This window comes from Phalacrocorax aristotelis, chromosome 8 (genome assembly GCF_949628215.1).
Source record: "Phalacrocorax aristotelis chromosome 8, bGulAri2.1, whole genome shotgun sequence".
NCBI classification, from domain to species: Eukaryota; Metazoa; Chordata; class Aves; order Suliformes; family Phalacrocoracidae; genus Phalacrocorax; species Phalacrocorax aristotelis.
The window spans coordinates 38,665,295-38,686,251 of record NC_134283.1 but is presented as its reverse complement, the minus strand read 5'-3'; the positions used below and the strand labels follow the sequence as shown (position 1 = coordinate 38,686,251).

The 20,957-nt window shown below is 42.1% G+C and overlaps 1 protein-coding gene across 2 annotated transcripts in view; it reads left to right on the top strand.

Moving 5' to 3' along the window:
* GRIA1 (glutamate ionotropic receptor AMPA type subunit 1) overlaps nucleotides 1–20,957 on the top strand; it is a 140,074-nt gene that overhangs the window by 76,838 nt on the left and 42,279 nt on the right. For both annotated transcript variants that reach the window (XM_075102655.1, XM_075102657.1), the window contains exons 6-11: nucleotides 7,661–7,822; nucleotides 8,952–9,119; nucleotides 12,737–12,841; nucleotides 14,980–15,090; nucleotides 16,065–16,271; nucleotides 17,380–17,750. In XM_075102655.1, coding sequence (XP_074958756.1) covers nucleotides 7,661–7,822; nucleotides 8,952–9,119; nucleotides 12,737–12,841; nucleotides 14,980–15,090; nucleotides 16,065–16,271; nucleotides 17,380–17,750 — 1,124 coding nt within the window. The remainder of the gene's footprint in view (nucleotides 1–7,660; nucleotides 7,823–8,951; nucleotides 9,120–12,736; nucleotides 12,842–14,979; nucleotides 15,091–16,064; nucleotides 16,272–17,379; nucleotides 17,751–20,957) is intronic.

The following is a 20,957-nucleotide window of genomic DNA, read 5'->3' as shown; positions in this document are numbered from 1 at the left end:
TGCCACAGCACAAGTGTGATGTATGGCACTGGCCATGTGTTGATGGCTCTACTGCCTGCACTGAGCCCCTGATTCAACTTGCCCGGAGCTAAAATACTGCAGTTCTCAGTCTCCCATCAACTTGAAAGCTGCCATGTTTATGTTAATCTCCCTCAGTTCCTAACCCTCTCTCCTGCCCCCTGAAGTATTGCTGACTGAAGGTACAAACAAGGTCAGCAATATTCAGGTTTGCATCACTAGCCGATTGGAAACGGTTTTGTGGGAGTTCCCAAAAGGATGTGTACAGCATTGGCTTCTTGTCCTGGTAAGATCTCAAGATGGCTGATCTTGCAAAACTTATATTCTTACATTGGAAAGAGATGTCCTGTGTTATCTTTAGGTTTCTAAAATTATGCTGGTTAGATCTTTCCTCTTTCTGAGAGGTTGATGCAGGTAGTCTCGTGAGAAAACTTGGTTTTCCAGGCAGAGGAAAACAATATGATATATCAGTGAAATTTCTGAGGTCTGCATTTCACTTCCAAACAGCTTTCCTGTCCTGATTCAAAGATTATCTAGCAGAAGAAACCTGTATAACATTATCTCATCTGAATTACCAATAGTAAGAGACACAGCAATGCCCTGAATTAATTTTTGCTTGAATTAGAGCATCTCATGTAAAAGAAAATAATCTGGTTTTGATACCAAAATTGCCCACACAGAAGAAAATGAACTGCAACCTTGGCAGGATTTTTGCAGTAGCTAATGAGGACTCAAAATCATGAGTGACTTACTGTGGCTTAAAAAAAATAATCACTGAGCATCGGGTGAGTAACTGACAGATTATATTTCAGCCATTGGAAGGAAAAATGTTTGCTTAAATCTCAGCAAAAGAGTGTTAAACCAATGGGTTTCCTCAGCCATTTACAGTCTCCTAATCCATTACCCCGTCTCAACTGGCAAGGGGTAACATGTAAATCCGTAGTATCTTCCTCACAGTCACTTCATTGGTGCTTTTTTCTAGTCCAAACTTGCCTAGCTTCAGCTTTCCCCATCAGATTTATGCTTCTGTTTGCTAGACCAAATAGTCCATTACTGATGTTTTGGTCCTTGTAAACTCTGGTCAGGTCATCCCTTAATCATATCTTTGATTGAAGTCCTGGCATCTGTCACTACACGGCATGTTTCCCAAACATTTAAATCAGTTTCTCTTCTGCTCTCTAAAGCTCTCTAAAGAACAAAAATCCACCCAGGGCATCTGTCCCTCTGCCCATACTGAGCTTTCCAACAAGATGTATGTGATCATTTATATCCAGAATATACTGCAGCAGTGGGATAGGACTAATGCAAATAATATCACAAATAAAATCTTATGCCGGTAGAGCTGTACCAAAGAAAAGTTACTGGTCATCTGCAGCCTGATGTCCTTGAAGTCTGGATCCTCACCTGACTTCGTTTGTTTTGCATTGATAGACCAGGACAAAACAGATTCATCAATCTGCAGGACTGGGTCCCTGGCTGAGAGTGCCCCCCTTCCCATCTTTCTTTTCCCTTTCTTCTTCACTTACTTCTATGTTACAGTGAGGACTCGAGTGTTTTGCTGCCACAATGAGATCTGACATATTAATAATTCTGCAGTACAGAAGAAGGCCTCTCGTGTTGGAAGGCATGCTGGAAAGAGACTTGAGCAGATGGGCTCCTTTTTGATGTACCCTCCTTATTAATAAAAAGGGATGGGAGTGCAGAATGATGCTTTACTGGAGAAGTCAAGCTTGAAGATAATTTGGTATATTAGGGATGCTCCGTCTGGAAACACTCGGCTTCTTGCTCCCTGCAGAAAGACACTGGTGTACCTTGGAATGACAGGAGCCACTTTGCATTCACTCAGCTGATCTACAGCCATTCAGAAGCAATTGTTTTGTTTTGTAAAGTTTCTTATAATCATCAAGTCTGCTAACAGGAAGCAGTCTGGCATTGTAAGCCATACATGGATAGCATCTAAAGAGAGCTGGGCCAGCTTCCCAATGGTGCCAGAGGTTTCTGTGGCACCCACCTAAGCTCAGGGTGAACTACGTAAGTGCTTTTTGCTTAAAAAAGTATATTTCAGCGTGTGACTCATTAAAAAATAAAAAAAAGGAAGAAAAAAGAAGAAAATACACTCCAGTCTTTTCATCCCAGGCAGAAAGGGACTAAAAAATTTAACATTCATTCTTGGGGTGAAGGGACTGTGTTAGGTTCAGCCAACAGGTCTTCTCCAGGCAATTCAAGAGAAAGGGGCACTCTCCATCTCATTCAGAGCAGAGCTGAGCTTTGTCGGTCTCTGGGGAAGGTCTGGAGGGCTCAGGAGACACAGAGGGAGGAGACGAAGCAACAGTGTTTCTCAGAAATATGGCAGTCTTCAAGGAGACTCTCTAATGTCCTTTATCTCAGGAAAAACCAAGATGGAACAAAGGCATGGAGGTTGGAAGCTGTGCTGCGGCTGGCCTGCAAGGAGGTTTATGACAGGATCAGCTGCAGCCTGCCCAGAGCTCAGCCCTCGCTGCCTGTTACTGCAGCTTCAAAGACACAATTTTACTGCAGGAGGCACCCTGCAGGGAAAGTGCCAGCAACTAAGACCAATTTAGTGAAATACAGAGAGAATTTGAAGGCATGGGGCAGTGGCCAGCGATGTCCAGGTATGGAGGGAAGGCTGCTGCTGTCTGCAGCTTTCCCACAGGCTGGGATGATGCCTCAGAAGGAGCAATGCTGCCCGGTGTCATCAGTGTGGGGAAGGGAGGCAGAGGTTTCGGATGGTGAGGCAAGTGAAATATGAGGGTGAAAGGAGACATGCAGGGAACTAAGTGGTGCTGGCATATTTGAGGAGGGTCATGAACTAAGGAACAAGGCTTTCCCTATGCTGTCTGACAGCTGTCTGCACTGCCCACTCAATGCCTTGGCTCCTTATGGTGTTCAGGGTATAAATAAGGAACTGACTGTTTTCTGGGGGACTTTCTTTTCAAGGCTTCATGGACCAGTTAATCAAGATGGATTCATGAGGCCCATTTCAAGTCATCAGTCTTCCTGCATTATGCATTTCCTTTGATGATTGAGCCCACAAGCAGTGGAGAAGAATATAAATGTGTGACTTGCTGACACCTCTCCCAGCATCCAAGGCAGTGAATGGGACAGTAAAACAACCTTTGGCTGAAAAATGTTTCGGTTTAAGAACAGCATAAAGAACAGATGCAGCAAGGAAAACACAATGAGGAAAAAACCCTTCCCAGTACTGTTCTGTTTTCTATCTGAAGGCATGAAGGTCTATAACAGCTGCCCATATTATTTACTAGCAGCAGGGCTTCTGCATATAATCGCTGCGCGAGGTTCATTAGTGCAGAGAGAAGAGTCCATGGTACAGGCTAAAGAGCAAGTTTCCTCCTTTGAACTGAGCGTGGCTGTTGCTCAAACTGTGTGTTGCAGCTGCTGTGAGTCAGAGCAGGCGTGGAGGAGGGAGGCAGTCTCAGCCCATCAGCATGGATGGGTCCAGGTTTCCGCAGTTTATTGTCAGCCTGCTAATTTGATGGCATTCAGAGAAAGCCAGGCATTTTCCAGGCATACGCAAGGCAGGAGGCCATAATCTCTGTTTTGCTGAGAGGATTTTGCAATGTGAATTTAAACAAAAGGGACAGCTAATCCTGCTGTAGGGCAGGGGGTGGGCTGGCTGATGCGGTGTCCCTTCCAGCCTTGTTGGATGGTTCCCAGAGAGAACTGTGCCTGTAGAAGTGTTTTCTCCTCTGGATTACCTACATCCTGGGCACTGACCCTATCTGGGGCCCTGGGGACCTCCGAGCTGCCTCTGGGTCCAACTATGCCTGCTTTGCCAGGGGCGCTGGCGCAGCGCCTGGGCTGGAGCATAAGTTTCTATTTTCCTCCCCTTCCTCCCCAGGGGACTGGCAGTGTTGCATAGGGAGGTGAAGCCAGATACCTGCACATCCAACAGATACGTCTCAAATGGTTCAGGTCTAAACAGTCTGAAGGAAGTCACATACCACCAAATTCCACAGGCTCAGCTCGTTTCCCTGAACAGCCCACTGTGCTCCAGACGTGGCTGCAAAGCATGCTTTTTCCAGTATTTATTGGTAAATTTTGAAATGGTTTCAAAAGTGCTTGACCACTCCATGGGGCCACAGAGGTCCCACAAAGTATGTTGTTCCAGCACAGTTCACTTCTTGCTGGTTCTTTCCCAAACTGGCTGACACTAAACATATTGCTGCAAAAGGATGTCTGCTGCCCCTCAACAGTGGTTTGCAGTCTTTTCTTAGTAATTTTTTAAAAATCTATTTTCTGTTTTCTAAATATGGCCAATTGAAAATTAAATAAGAGGTCCCTTTTTTGCAATATGTGGCTATAGTTAGTACAAGGTGACAGATAATCGATGACTTCTTTACTTGCAAATATTGTAATTTTGCTGTCCTCCTGTTTCCTACAAGCACCAACTGATATGTCAGAAAGACAGATAAGCATATTTAATTGCAGATGCCACTTTGTCAATAGAAGCATTTTCAAAAGACTGTTTGCATAATATTTGATATATTCTTGTTTATATGTTAGCCAGCAAGTTTTCACCTCCTATGGGAATTATTTTCTAAAATATCTGACCTTTGGAAGTCCCAGTTTATTGGCTGTCATGTCACCCAGACCCATTCTGAGCAGATTTCAGTGATGCAGTAATTAAAATGCCATTGTAATTAGGACCATTCCTATACTGACCTTGTACTGGGGCATGTGGAGGAGGGATAACAGGTGAAAACAGTTATTTCAGCAGTTAATAAATGCCAAAATGCAAAGAAATATTCAAGGTTAATGATGTCCTCCAGGGTCCCAACTGCCTTAAACAGAGGTCTCCACACTTTTTAAAGAACCTGAATTGTGTGTCGTGGTTTAACCCTAGCCGGCAACTCAGCCCCACCCAGCCACTCGCTCCTTCCCCCCAGTGGGGTGGGGGAGAGCATCAGAAGAGTAACAGCGAGAAAACTCCTGGGTTGAGATAAAGACAGTTTAATAGGTAAAGCAAAAGCCGCGCTCACAAGCAAAACAAAACAAGGAATTCATTCACTCCTTCCCATGGGCAGGCAGGTGTTTAGCCATCCCCAGGAAAGCAGGGCTCCATCACATGTAATGGTGACACGGGAAGACAAACGCCATCACTCCAAATGTCCCTGCCTTCCTTCTTTTCCCCCCATTTTTATACTCTGAGCACAATGTCATATGGTGTGGGACATCCCTTGGGTCAGTCGGGGTCAGCTGCCCCGGCTGTGCCCCCTCCCAGCTTCTTGTGCCCCTGGCAGAGCACGGGGAGCTGAAAAGTCCTTGACTAGTGTAAGCACTGCTTAGCAACAACTAAAAATCGGTGTATTGTCAACATTGTTTTCATACTAAACCTAAAAGACAGCTTTATACCAGCTACTATGAAGATAATTAACTCTGTCCCAGCTGAAACTGGGATATTGTGTCAAAAATCGGTGGGGAAAAATTAGTAGTCTTCAGGAAGAAAGAATTCCTTTTGTCTATCTAGATTATTTTAAATTTTTCTATAAGATTAATCCCAATGAATACTGTTGAATACTTGATTCAGTTTTGGAATGGTCTGAGGAAACAGTGAAAATCTTTTCAACCACTGCTGTCTCATCACTGGTGTCATAATCTTTTTTTGACTTTTGCTATTTAAATCTGCTTGTTGAGGGTGCTAAAGACACCAGACATCTTACTCATACTCTGTTGTGATCTTGAACTTTTCTTCATGCCTTTGTAGGCCTTCCAAGGAGAAGCTGGTGGCACAAACTTCAAGTTCCTGTGTGGTAGTTTCTTTTGACAGATCTTTTTCCCCTGAGTACCTCCCAGGAGCAAAATGTCAGTGTAATTTGGTCCTAGCCATGAATAACCAGTTGGCAACCTGTGAGGTCCCTCTTACTGAACCTTAGGAGCTCTGTGTGTCAAAAAACACTTGGCCTGAAATGCATTAAGATGTCAGGAACAATTATCCTGCTGCATTTCCTATTCATTAATCACAGCTCTGGCTTTCTGAAACCCCTACACTAGCAATTACAAACAAGACTGATGTGGGTTTAACCAGCGTTCTGAGGAATACGTACACACAAAATATCACTTTTTTTTTAAACCTAAATCACTGCACTTCTAAGCAAATCATCTATTTAGAGCATCTGTACACCTGTATCCAATCCTCAGCCTTCTAAGCGGATGTCAAATTGTTTACAAAAAGCCGGAAGAAAAAGTGTGAAAGTCTTTAAAGGCATTTTTGAATCACTTCTGACTCCCTCAGTCTGACGCTGATGTCAGAGGGTAATTTAGTCTTTTCCTTGCGAGCTGTCAGTTCCCAAAACAGGTTTCCATCTAACAGCTTGATCCTGACCTTGGAAGTTAATAAGCTAATTAGCTCCCCCAGCCTAGGCACAGAGAGCACCGTACAGGGAACCTGACCAATGCCTTGTGGGAATGATGTGACTTGGCTTTTTTAACTCACACCATCATCGTATGTTTGAGAGCAAGCAGGGGAGAGAAACTCAGTGGTATGCTGAGAATGCACCAGCAGCACATGGAGGAGGGCAGCGGGAAGGCAGAGCTCGAACAAGCTCTTCTGTTGCTCAAGTGATTACATTCTGCATAGTCCCCTCATTTATTTTTCCTCATGTGTTATGGTTGCTAATCGTACTAGGGAAAATAATTTACTACATCTCTTGTGCTTGTATTCAAAAAAAAAAACCACCAGACTTCAGTCTGTCCCACACACAGCAACCCAAGCAGGAGGGCAGAGTCTCTGTTCACACACCTGCTTTGTGCAAGGAGACACAGCAAAGAGCTTTGCATAACAGCAGTGCTGAAGAGGCAGGATCAAAGCTGAGAGGCCAAAAAATGACCTCTTCTCTATATTGGTTGCTTGTATCTCTAATTATTTTTTGCCACTGACTCAACGGGAGTGACTGATTCTACAATGTCACCCCAATACACATGTGTATTTGCACACCTGTGTTCATCACATGCGGTGGGCAAGAGGTAGGGAAGAACAATAAAGAAATGAAAAAAATTTATTTAATTTCAGAAAAGTAATTCATTAGTAATCTGAAGGCTGAAAAAGTACCTTTTTTTTTCTCCCAAATTAGTAAATCCTATAACCTGTCTTTTCTAACAGACAGGCTCCTTTGGCAGGCGGACTGGCCACTTACTTCTTAATCTGCCAAAAGTTCATTGTTCAAGATTTGTTTTTCCCTACAAATTGGGACTTGAAAAAAAAATAGCCTCTCCACTGGCAACTGAGGGCATAAAAGTTAGCGCTGGGTGAATAATTCTTTCTAATATATTCTGAGAATTTTGTTATTTTCACCCAAGCATTATTCAGGATATATTTTTCTGTATTCTGCTAGCTTTCTTGCAATTGAATTGTTACTCATATGACTATTTGTCTCCCTGGGTGGAAGCTGCAGGATATGTCCAGCTCAGAGCCCATGAGAAAGGCAGGTTCACGCTGTGTGTGGTCAGTGAAGTGGTGCCTCTCTTGAATTGGACCTCACCTTGCAGAGGGAAGAGATTTTTTCCAAAGCTGCCTGCCATATGCCTAGATAGGCAGGGCTCCTCTTATCCACCTGGAGAGGTGTCCCTCTGATGAGCTTCTCCTTTTTGTCTCCTGTACTAGGGATTCATGGATATTGACCTGACCAAATTCAAGGAGAGTGGAGCCAATGTAACTGGCTTCCAGTTGGTGAATTACACGGATGCTGTTCCTGCCAGGATCATGCAGCAGTGGAGAAATAATGATGCCAGGGAGCATCCTCGTGTGGACTGGAAGAGGCCAAAGGCAAGTGGTATAAAAAAACCCATTTAATTTAGGGTTCATCTGGCTCAGTTCAAGTTATGTTCACTTCTTTGTGATCACACAAAGCTCTTCAATCTCTCTCTGAAAACCTGTCTCTCAGTATAATTATGAACATTGTTCTAGATGCCTCAACATTGTCTAGATTTTACTAGGCAGTAGTTGATGTCTCCTAAGAAATACACGAGTTAGCATATTCACTCAGTCTCCCTATTTTTACCCTCCTCAAAGTTATGGATTAAAGATCTCGTAATATTCAGTATACAAAAAAGAAAAAGCCTCATTAACTCCTTAACCTTTGACTTGTTTACTACATATCCTGTGATAACAAAGTCTTTCCAGATGTTCTTTCTGAGCATTTAAAATCAGTGTGTACAACAGAGGGGAAATATATTTTAATTCCTTACACAGTCAGAAGACGCTGAAGCTGTCAAGGGGCAGGCAGAGGGGGGAGGTTGTTTTTTTCCTGTCTGGCATTTGAAGACAAATACACTTGTGATAAACCCTCAGCAATAGAAATGTCAACTTTGGAAGTATTAGTTTAACAAAGTTGCAAACAAATAAATCAGTAGGTCGTCATAGGAAAAGGAATTCACTCTAACGGTTACCGTTCATGCCAAGAGTTTTACATTGCTTTCTGTACAAGTTTCTGCTTGTACATAATAAACTCATCTTTTGCAGAATCTTTGCACATTGAAGTAGAGTTTTCTGGTCTCCATCTGTGACCAAAGTCACTAGTTGCTTGATTTAATGTGTCTCACATTTACACTGTATAATGTATTCCTTAAAAATTCAGGTCAGTGATTCAAATTAAACACAAATACTCAGGTAACAGTGAACAGCTTTTAAGGCTGAGCCCTCTCCATGGAGCGCAATCTGAATCCGTATCAGGAGCTTCTCCTTCACTCTCCCATCCTCTGGGAGAGAAGGCACCAACTTTCACGAGTCAACAGGACAGTAGTGATTACAGGGAGCAAGAGGCTGTTGAACTTCAGAGGTGGAAGGATGAGAACAGGACAAATAATCTGAAAGGTTGCCATGAGGTGAACCAGCATGGCACACCTGAGGTCAGCTCGACCTAACAGGCAACGTACAACTCCTCTTCTCTTTCTAGTACACATCAGCCCTAACATATGATGGGGTCCGGGTGATGGCCGAGGCATTTCAGAACCTGCGGAGGCAGCGGATCGACATCTCCCGTCGCGGCAATGCTGGGGACTGCCTCGCCAACCCAGCCGTGCCCTGGGGACAAGGCATCGATATCCAGAGAGCACTGCAGCAGGTTTGAAACCCAAACAATGTGTGCACTGCAAGGATGGCTGAAAGTAGCATGTGGGTGGGGGAAAAGGGGTGATTAGCACCAGAAACGCTCAAACAAATCGCTTGGGATGACGAACTGATCCTTCCAGATTAGAGCCAAGTCTCCTAAAGTGTTCAGGGGTGCATCCAGCAAACCACTTTTCCTGGTACCACCCGAGGTGTCCTTGCCTTCTCTAATTTCTGTTGAAGTTCTGGGATGGAAAAGCCAAAATATTATCCCATAAAGTCATGGGTCCTTATTTTTATCTTCCCCTTCCCAAGAGAGCGAGCTGCTCAGATCGTATTTTTTGAAGATCTTTGACTCTCTGTGAACTCAGCTTCAGTTCCAGAGTGCTAATGAAGCTTGAAACCATGTGAATTTTGTCTTATGTGTTGGCCATCATCAAAATGTTCTCAAAGCCCAGATTATAGCTTGTTTCATACTGTGAGGATTCATAGAAGTCTTAATAACAGCTATTTAGATAGTTTATTCCTTAAATCTGATAATCTTGCTTTTTCATTCTGCATAAACATTTAGATTTTTTGAATAAACAAAAATACTACATGAAACTTATGGTGAGAGAGAAAAATAATACACTCTTATCAATAACTTAGCAAGGTAGAACATTTCAAAATTTCATTAGATTTCAAGACTGACATTAATTTCTAGTATTTTTCTTTTTTTTCAAACAAAAATAGATGGATTCCTTGCAAATACTGCTATTTCAGTGTTATCCAAATATAGCTTGTCCCGTTTTCTTTCCTTAAGTTTGAAGAAGACAAGAAGAACAAAATCAATTTGGTTGATTTGCACCATATGTAAATTTCCCAAAGTATTTGGTTTGGTTTGGTTTTGGCTTACTGGTATACAACAATTCCTTTAAAATCAAATCTTGTATCTGATTTGATTTTATTACTTGGAATCAGTTTGTTTCCAAGCCTGTCATTGACTTTATGTATGACCTTGAGCAAATCACTGTCATAGCTTCTCCGAACCCTTATAATAAAATCAGCCTCCTTGGTACGTTAGGGAGATCGGTTACCTAATAAACATGAAATACTTGGAAGTCTTCTGATGAGTAATGGGTTCTCAACCATTTTCCTTTATTGAATTTATGAGAATTGGATATGAAAATCAGACAGCTAGAAAATACAATTTTATGTGTGTGTTGGAAAAATCTCCTCTCAAGTTTCCTCATCTCTTCATTAAAATAATTTTAAAAGTCTTAATTTTTCAGCTGTAGTGATTTTGGGCAAAGAACACAAAGAGCGATTTGCAAAAGTTTTTTCTTTACCATTGGTGATAGTCAAAATAAAAAGGTCTCAAACATACAGTGGAAAAAGTCTCCTAGGGAAATTTTAACTATGAATTTAATAATCATCCAGCATTTAATATTGTAGCAAGAAAGAGACAGATGGAATAGAAGAACTCGTGATTAGATTGAAGGTTTGAGTTATCATTTCTGTAAAGACTCACAATTAGGGCAATTCTTACAGCTCTTCACAGTGTGCTTTCTCTTCACCTCCCATTTGCTAATGCCTAAAATTTTATAAGCCTTTTAAAAGCAAAAAGTTTCTCTACTTATTTCTACTCAAATGTCTGGAATAAGATCTCAAATTGCCTTATTTCTTGTTAGTGTAGGAAGGAGTCATGGATGGCAGGAGTAAAGCTGAAAAGCAATTTGAAACATTCTGCAGTTTTTCAAAAACAGAAATCTAACACATTTCAGCAAAACGTATGTTTTTATTGACGAGAAATACTTTTTTTCCAGGGAAATGATCGCAAAATATTGTTTTATACCAATACACCGAGGATTCATTTGTACTTTGAAAAGATTATGATAATTTTTGACAGATATTTTTTGTTAACACTATTTGGTTACCACATCATGTAAAAAGGTAGCTAGTCCCTAATTTCTGGCTAGCCCTGTAAACCAGAAGGCTGCAATAGTGGTGTTCTCCTCCACCTCTCCCAGCAAAGAACCACATGCCTGGGTCATACACAAATGCACCGAACTGCTCCATGTCTCCAGCTGACTTTCCTCGTGCTTAGCACTGTTGAAATCAGTCCTCACTATATTTTGTAGTGATTCAGGGGGTCTCAGAGGATGGTAAATTAAGGAAAAGTTGTACTGCAGCCTCCAGGATGGATGGGAGAGACCCCTTTTGCCATTCAATGCCACACGGATATCACAGAATTAAGGTTTCATTCATGCAGGTAGAAGAAATTGGTGCTATACACTTTCCTTTTAGTGCATATAAAGCTACAAAGCATGAGCACCTGTGACCTGAGCTTCAGAATCAGTCAGGACCTGAAAAGAAAGCCAAAGGGGCCATGAAAAAGCAGGCACGGGAGTGCTTAAGACAATGGTGCTTTTCTAGTGCATCTATCTTTTATGGGTGTGCTGCGTCTTGTGAGAAGGGAAAAGCGTGTTTCTCCAAATGTCACCAGGAATACCTCCTGACTGGAAGGAGCTTCAGAAAATACCGCAGATATTCATTTTCATGACAAATCTTTGTAAAAACAGCTGGAAAACAAACACAGTTTAAGCAGATCAGCAACAGATTTCCTCTGTAATGGTATATCCTCATTTATTCACCATGGGTCTTTATTCTGAAGATGTCAGAGTGCTTAAAAAGGCTGCTAAATACTTGTTCCTACTTTGCATGTGGGAAGACTTCAGTTGCAAGGACAACAGATTTGTCCAAAGCAAGTGGAAAGGCGGAGAATAAACCTTTCATTCCCAATCTGGTGGCACGAGCACTCCTCCAGGTAGTCTTTATAGAGACCCAAATTTGCACTCCTTTTCCCATGGTCATGGTCTCTGCTTCCCAATTTCTACACACTGGGTGTGACTCCAGTCGGAAGCCTTTCTCCATGCCAGTCTGGGCATTTTTGCAGCAAGTCAAATGGCCACACCAAGAGAAGTTCACGAAGTAGGATGTGACATGAGCAACACTCTTCAGCTCAGCAGTGTTATCAGCAGAGATTTATGATTCAAAGTTTCCTATGCAAATTTCATTTACAATATTAAATTGTCAGGTTTCATTAGGCTGGTGCACAGGTAACTAAATTTGTTTGTTAACTGATAGACTCCTTTCTACTGAAAGGAGGCAGCTGGGACCTGTGGCCAGAGTTTCATATTTCCTCCAAATACAGTTCCTGATTTGAACTGACAAATTCTTTACCAAATCCTGACTCCATGTTGGATTTAGAAAATGCAAAAAAAACCCACAAAATCCAAGGAGTTCAGAGCTGATTTATCTCAATGTCACATCCCAAGAGGTGATGGGCTCACACAAGTGATCTAGCTCTCATGCTTCGCTGAGCTTAGTAATAGACCACTAAGTTTTAAGAGGAAGGGTTTTTAAAGGAAAGGGTAAGTTAAGAGGATGGCTGTGCACATGACCAGGCATGCTGTAGAGAGTGAACCTAAATGAAAGCCTGGTGTCAAACAGATGTCCTGTCTGCCCTGCACAGATCTGAGAGACGTGACTGCACTCTCCATCCTTCTTCCCCTCCCCTCTTACTGCTGCTGAAGCACCACTGCGTGGCATGCTGACCAATTTGCTCTCCTCATTGATTTTTGTATCTTTAAGGTCCGTTTTGAAGGATTGTCTGGCAACGTTCAGTTTAACGAGAAGGGACGGAGGACCAACTACACCCTCCATGTGATTGAAATGAAACATGACGGGATCAGAAAGGTAAAGTAGAGAGTGACCTGAGATCCTGTGTCAGGCACCAGCCTTGTGTTCAAGTTACGGTGTGGTTAGGTCTCAACAGATGTTTCCGTTTATGAAAGCTTGCATGTGGAGTCACTACAAGTGCATTCCCAGCTCTCTGCATGAACAAAGCAAAGCACTAGGGAGAACTCATGGTATATTACTAAAAAAATGCAACACAGAAGAGGTTATCAAGAGCAACAAGGGCATCTCAGCTGTGAAGCAGGGATTTCGAGGATAGTAAAAGCTTGGACAACTCAGCCTTGCTATTGGCAGGGCAAATTGGCTCAGGCTTAGCTACATGACTGTCTGGTTTTTGCTCTCCTACTTTTCTTTTCCAAGGACAAGCCAAGACAGAGCCAGGCAGAAGCTGTCTGCCCTAACCGTACATGAACCCTTTATGTTGACCTAATTCTGCTTTCCTTGAAGTGACAAGAGCTTTACCACTAACCATGTCCTGATAGCTATGCAGACACCTCTGCTGTTCTGGAGTCTTGATCCCTTTCTATATCCCAGGCACTTTGAAAAATCAGGCCTTGTTCAGGAGTGCTGAGCCACTGAAACACTAATCCTTTTGAAAATCTGACTCCATGTGCTGATGTGCCACCTAATATACTACCTATTTGAAGAACAAAGAAGAATTCATTTATTCTGTTGGTAAAGGAGAGCTACTAAGTATATTGGAATGGGGCATTCACTGGAATCCCTCTGCACCCCCTCAATCCACTGAAAAATAAAATACTTGTTTGAAACTAAGAAAAACCACAAGTAGTGAAAGTTCCACATTTACAGCTCCTACCCCAAATTCATACTTACACCTGAGAGCAGCCAATGTGAGATCAAAGCCCACAACAGTGAAGCGAAAAAAGGCAAGTTTCTCATTGAGAAACAAAAGGAGTGTCACTTTGAGTACAGACAAAGTGGTCTTCCTCCTCTAAGTGGTATTCATAAGAGAACAAATGCAGTTATTATGTCCAGTTTGGGGCTCTGAACCTCAAGAACTTGGCAATCTGGAGACAGTCTAGAGGAGAAGAAACAGAATGGCTAAATGTCTTGATTTTGCTGTGTATTTACTGACAGAAATTATATTTGTTTGGAAGGCGTACATCACTGCCACAATGTATATTGTATGTTAGATCCACCAGGTTAGAGGTGCAAAACAAACACACGTGTCTCCATTTATGTTGCCCTAGGGCAGAGCTTGGAAGGTCTTTCCTCACTTTCTTTTTGTCTGTGCAATGAAGAAAGATGAGAAACCTGCGTAGATTTTTTTCTCCTGAGCTGTTACGATCTCTAATCTGCCATCAGCAGGCTCCTGGTCATGCCCTGTGTTAATACCCTTCCCATTTACTCTGATAAGAAATTCCTTTCACATGAGCAGAGCTCAGGCAACTGCATACTTACATAAGGTGATGGAAAACCTCTTATAAAATCAAGCTCTCAAAGTAGATAACCTCAACAATGATCTTCCTAGTGATATTTGGTGGCACTCTGCTTTACCTGCAAGCAGTGATAGATCCACCCGAATCCCTGATTATTAATAAGCACAACTTAACATGAGCGTTCTTCCCATTACAACTGTTCAGTTTATTCATAAACCCAAACTTTTGGACATTGGCCAGGGTTGGGGGGGAGGGGAGTTTCACTTGATTCTTTTGTCCTGTTGTCTCAATATGTCCTAAGAGTCAGTCCTGTGTTCATGCAGGCTTTCAGCTGCAGGATAGGATTTTATCACCCTGCAGCATCTGGACATGCAGCAGGCATGATGCTCACCATTAGAAAAATATTCAGAAGTCACACAGGGGAAGCGTGAACTCTTGGCGTAGGCATGAGGCAGGGAATGGCAATAATCCCCCAGTACTGTGTGCCAAATATTTTTATGTGCGTACAAGGCTCTGCTACTGTAGTGTATCATCCACATTATTTTCAGGCTGGAGGCATGGTGGGATGGGGGCGGTCCTGGTCCTGCCAGCAAAAGACATCAAGAATCAAGAGAGGAGATCTTTGGTTGGGTATGAATATACAGAGCGAGCTGACCCTGCTTGGAAAACCCTGTTACCATATCTTGGATAATATTACAATGAGATAGCAATGGGATATCCTGGTTCTGTATTCGGCAGATTGGTTATTGGAATGAAGATGAGAAGTTGGTTCCAGCAGCCATAGATACTCAAAGCGGCAATGAGTCTACAAGCCTCCAAAACAGGACTTACATAGTCACAACTATCCTAGTAAGTGCTGTGACTTCTGTCCCAGCTCTCCCTCTCCACCGTCTCCCTGAAGTGCAGATTCCCTCTTCCCCCTCATGTGCCCTCCTTTGTACTGTATCATTTTTATAATAGCAATAACAACAACAGCAACAATAATAATAATAACAGCATTTACTGTTTCCTGCCGGGTCCATAAAGGTATCTGAAAATTGCTGTGGCTAATTAAATAAGTATTAAAGAGCTCTTATGCTTAAGTGTAGAAAATACAAAAGATTATGACAAGATAGTAGTGACATCAGCATAGGTAAATCAGGATTATTATACCTGTGCTTTGTATTTAGCCCACAGAATGGGGGCTGTAATTTTTGGAAGGATAAGCCATATTGTGCAGAGAGGCTGAATCATAGCTTTAAAAACAAATCTCCGCTACAATAATGAAAGAATAATAGGTACCCCATAATGTATGGTATCACGTAGTGTGTCATTATCTACTCTTACCCTGCGGAAACATGAAATTTTACTAACAACTTGTTTGTTGAATGCTTACTGTGAGTCTACAGAGAAGACACAATACCCAAGCTGAGTTAAACATCTTAAGGCTCTCTCCTGTCCAGCAGATTTGATTCTGCCTGTGCCCACGTAGGCAGACATACCTTTAAAAAGTCACAGCTCAGATGCACTAAATATCCCTTGCAGAACTGCACTGAAACGTTTGTTGCCCAAATTCCCCCAGCTACTCCATTTCCCTCAGGTCCATCACTGCAGAAGCTGCACACAGATTCTGCATGAATAAATAGAAAATACCACAATAACAATCACACTTCCTGCCTTCTAAAAGAAGCCTATTACATGTTGACTGTGCCCTTTGGTGCAGGAACACAAAGCTAGAGCTTTTAAAGGGGACCAGAAGCCACACACTGGGCTCTAGTCTCAGCATCTGATGTGCATCTCTAGAAATGTGGAGCGTGGTTCAATATTGGTCTTCTTTGTGCCAGGAAGACCCATATGTGATGCTCAAGAAGAACGCCAACCAGTTTGAAGGCAATGAGAGGTATGAAGGCTACTGTGTGGAGCTCGCTGCTGAGATCGCAAAGCACGTTGGCTACCACTACAGGCTGGAGATTGTTAGAGATGGGAAGTACGGAGCCCGGGACCCTGACACCAAAACGTGGAACGGCATGGTGGGAGAACTCGTTTATGGGGTGAGTTTCCAACCTCGTCCATTGTCTTTAGCTCTTGGTACCTGAGAACACATTCAAGTCCTAGAGTAAAAAGGAGCCCTGCCTTCTGTTAGCCTGAGCTGTCTTGAGGACTGCTGCTCTGATAATGTAAACAATCAGCCCAAGTAAAACATCTCAGTTTAGGGAGGGACAGCACATTTTGTGCCTATGGAAATGTCAAAATGTTTCCTTTCAACAGTTCCAAGACTCTTTTTGTTTCCATTTTTGGAAGAACAAGTATTGAAAGGTCAAACTTTCCCATGGGTAGAATCTCCGGATTTTATATTTGAATTATAATGGCAGGATGAAAGAAGGCTAAGATTTCAAACATTCAGCATATGGCTGGTGACCATTTTCTGTCTAGTCACTCATTTCCATCATCTCAGATATACACCTGCACCCTACACTTCTAAACCTGCTGCACTCTGGTAGTTCACATTCTGTAGTGCTTTGAGTCAGAGGGGGTCTATTTTTCCCTTGCAGCGAAATGGAAAATTAGTGTAGGGAGTGTCAGTGCCCAAGTCCCTGTGCTGGAGTGAGGGATGATCTATCTCCTGCTGGTAGCTCCACTGTATATGCCAACAGCTATTTCAATGCATTTCCCTTTCCATTTTCAAGACGGATTGTAAAATAAGTGGAGAGTGCACATCAGTGTCACTGGGACATTTTTCCTCTTCTCCTGCATCAGTTATGCAAGCAAAAAAGAGTTCCTGACGGAAGTAAACATCCTGGCATACTTTTTCAGGCGATTGGCCTTTTCTTGCCTCCTTTGATGTCTGGATGATAAAGCTTTTTTAGTGAAAATCATCTGTATCAGACTGTGACATCCGTGAATAAATCAGACAAGAAGAGCTAGGTGGCTGCAAAAAGAAAACACTGTGATTTCAAAACAGAACCAGCAATCAGTAATCATAAAATGGAAACAATCCACCAATATTATGGGCTGCTCCTTTTTAACATTTCTCTTGCAGTTTGTTTTTTCTGGTTTCTTCTGAGATAGCAGGGGTAAACAGATCAAAGGAACATAAGGTGGAGTTAGTAGATATATTTTATCCCCATAATGCAAATCTCTTCTGACTCTTCTTTTCAGAGGGCGGATGTGGCTGTAGCACCTTTAACTATCACTCTGGTTCGAGAAGAAGTTATAGACTTTTCCAAACCGTTCATGAGTTTAGGTATCTCTATCATGATAAAAAAACCTCAGAAGTCTAAACCAGGAGTTTTTTCCTTTCTGGATCCTTTGGCTTACGAGATATGGATGTGCATTGTTTTTGCCTACATTGGAGTGAGCGTTGTTCTCTTCCTGGTGAGTCGCTTCAGCCCTTACGAGTGGCACACTGAGGAATTTGAAGAAGGACGAGACCAGCCGGCCAATGACCAGACGAATGAGTTTGGGATATTCAACAGTCTCTGGTTCTCCTTGGGAGCTTTCATGCAGCAAGGATGTGATATTTCTCCAAGGTGAGTTGCCTCTTGCAATGAACCTTCATCCAGTTCATGTGATTTAATCTTTCTGCATGCTTTGGAGCTCAACAGGTTCTTCTTTGACCTTCCTTCCGGAGCCATAGAGTAGTTTTCTAAATCAGTTACAGATTCAGAAAGAATCCAAGGGTTCACAGGTCTCATGCCTGTGAACTTGGGACCTCAAACTTGGGACCATAAAAAAACCATTCTGAATTTATGCTTGGGAGTTCTTTTGAGGGAATTTACAGAAATGTAAACAAGATTTTCTGAAGCCACACATTTGCAATTAATTTTTGTCAGTCATTTACTTTGTTGCCATTAGAAGAAAAGGTCATTCTAGCGTTATAGGGAAGCTATACTATTCCAGTAACGTAGGGAGAAATAATAAGGTAGGTTCCCAGTGAAAGGTTATATGGTCTGTGCCAAAGATTATGGAGCACATTGAGTGGCTTTAAGTATTATTGGCCTTTAGAGAGGTCAGAGATGTACTGGGTTTTCCTTCTGGTTCCCATTTCAGTGAATAGTTCTGCTGCCTGGAAGTGCAATAAGACCCAAAGTCCAAAGGGTTCCTAAAGGGACTTTTAGTGGTGACATTTATTCTCGGTATAAATTAATGACTCTTGTGATTACTTTAATTACTTTTAATTTTTCTTGGAAAAGCTAGCATAACATAAGGTGGCTGAAAAACTGCATGAAATGCAGAATATGTAAATCTGTGATAGAGACACAAGCAGAGATTTATTTTTAAATAACATCTGGAAATACCTCCTTCATTTTTGAGAGCCGTATTCCCACAAGTCTTATGACAAAGACTTTGCCTACTGCAGGAGCCCATGATACACATATCTTCTCAACACTTCATTCATATAAAGACATTCAAAAAGAAAATAAATTTAATTAAAAGCATAGGAAGTAAATAGCAGCAAGCACAACTCCAATAGATCTTATTTATTTGCACAAGCTGTATGTCCAGTAAGTAATTTCTGTAATAGCTGAGGGATCTTTCTTGCAGTATGTGTATATTCACCTGAGGCAGGACCTGAGGTCAGGCAGGGATGAGGTTTCTGATACCTCCAGTGTTTTGTGTCCGGGGCAGAGGTACTTAGGGTTTGTGAGGCTGAAAAGGGGTTAATGAGCTGTGACTTGAGATGTGGATCGTATGTACGCATCATTCCCAGGAGGTCTGCTCTGGATGTTGGTTGGAGGTTGGTTGGTCGGTTGGTTGGTTAGAGAGCATGTGGACAGGTCAAGCACCAAAACCACAGACACTGGAGGTCACTGCTGTCATTCACCCTCTCTACAGCTTCAAGAGGCACAGTGTGTCTCTGCACCACTTGCACATACCTGGGTTTTACACGCAAGCTCATTGGACCAGGAAAGTTGCTTGTCCCACTTTGGCCTAAGAACATTTTTGGCCAGGTTTGACTCAAACCAGAGGTACTGCCAGTCACATGAATGAATTTACAGGCAGCATTTTCTGCATTTATATGCCATGGTGACATCTGAAGTGATGTTTTGATAAAAGCAGATGGCCTTTTTCTTTTTTCCCTACCATTCCTTTTTTTGGGCTCTCCCTCCCTTCTTTTCAAGGGAAATTTTAGCAGAGATACGTGTCTTGTGGGTGAACACGGTTGGTAGAAGTTAATTTCTTGCATGCTGGGATGGCATCAAAGCTTGGGGGAACGAGAAGGAGACACAACTCCATCAGCAAGCGGAGCTAACACTGCGCAGATCAGCACAGCTCACGTGGGATCGCCGGGGAGGCCAAACACCAGCTTGTTGGCTGTTGGATGGCAATTTGTCCAAATATTAATGAGCTTGGGATAGTGGGGAAATAAGAGCCTGCAGGGCACTTTGATAGTGACAGCTTTTATGAATACATTTTATCATCTGATCATTGATTAGTAGGAGTCCAGCCGGAGTATTCAGAAAGTCTTCCCAGCAGAGGGAATTTCAACTTTATCGCTGTCTTGTAACACTGCCCTGTGCGTTAGGATCAGGTTATTGCCAATTTCATTCTCATTGTTGTTCTTGTCATCATTATTCTTATTTAGGAAGGAGAATGTGTTCCTTTGGGGACATTTCAGTAGCTAGTTTGTGTTCCAAGGAGGAGCATGGAGAAATGAAAAGCTGAGACTTTGCAGAATAGCAAATTTTGAAACCTCTTTAATAAAAAGCATTGGGGGAAGATCAGTGGTTTTGATCCCAATAACAAGATTTGCTCTAGCTAAACATGCTTTGAATCACCATTTCAAAGTGTTGTTTTATATTGCTTTGAAATGGGAAATGAGAATGATTCAGTCATTGTTATTTTAATGTTGTTAATTTGATCATCCTGATAATGAAAATTACAATTCCATTGAAAGCAATATTTTCCTATGGAGCATAAGAGCACTTTCCAACTACAAATATTTGCAAGAAGATTAAATTTGAAAAACTAAATATGGGAATTATTATAACTCCCAGTACTCTGAGTACAGCTCCTTGTGATGGTTGCAAGTGGAGGGGGATATTTCTGTGAAATGTGAAAGCAAGGAGGAAGCAGAAGAGTGAGAATTTCCGTAGGATGTCGTTGTGCAGAAAGGCTCTGAGTGCGCTCTGTATTTCACATGTATTTTTCACACGAACCTAGTGCAGGATTTCTGTGACACATCACTTAGAAATGAATGCTTGGTAGAACGACATTGTGGGCAGGTGGGGATCTGCTCTATTCCAATATATTTCCTATACACTTGCTTCTAAACTTATCACTACAATCTCTCAGCATCTCCCCAGTAATGTATTAACCAACATAAATAGCTTCTGTTATACATCTGTTCTGTCATTCTCTCCCCAGCAGAAAGGAGCAAGTGCAGGGGTGTATTTTGTTTTTGTAGAGGTTTTGGTTTGTTTATTTCAGTTTTGTTTTGGGAAGGAGTAGGGGAAATTTGTCTGGAGGTTTTTTAAATTTTCCAGAACATGTTTGTTTTAAGTGTATATGCCACTATGTATTTATCATTAAAAAAATGTAAGATCAAAACTACAGACACATCACTCAGCACAGCAGGTGGTGAGGTTTGCAGCAGCTCCTTGCTCTTGTGAATGTGCATTCCTCAGTCTCAGACCAGTCCCCAGGGAACTTCGGTCCCCCACAGAGACAAAAATTTCCTTTTGAAGGAAACTGGTGTCCTTTTTAAGGACAGTCTTACTAACTAGAACTTTAAT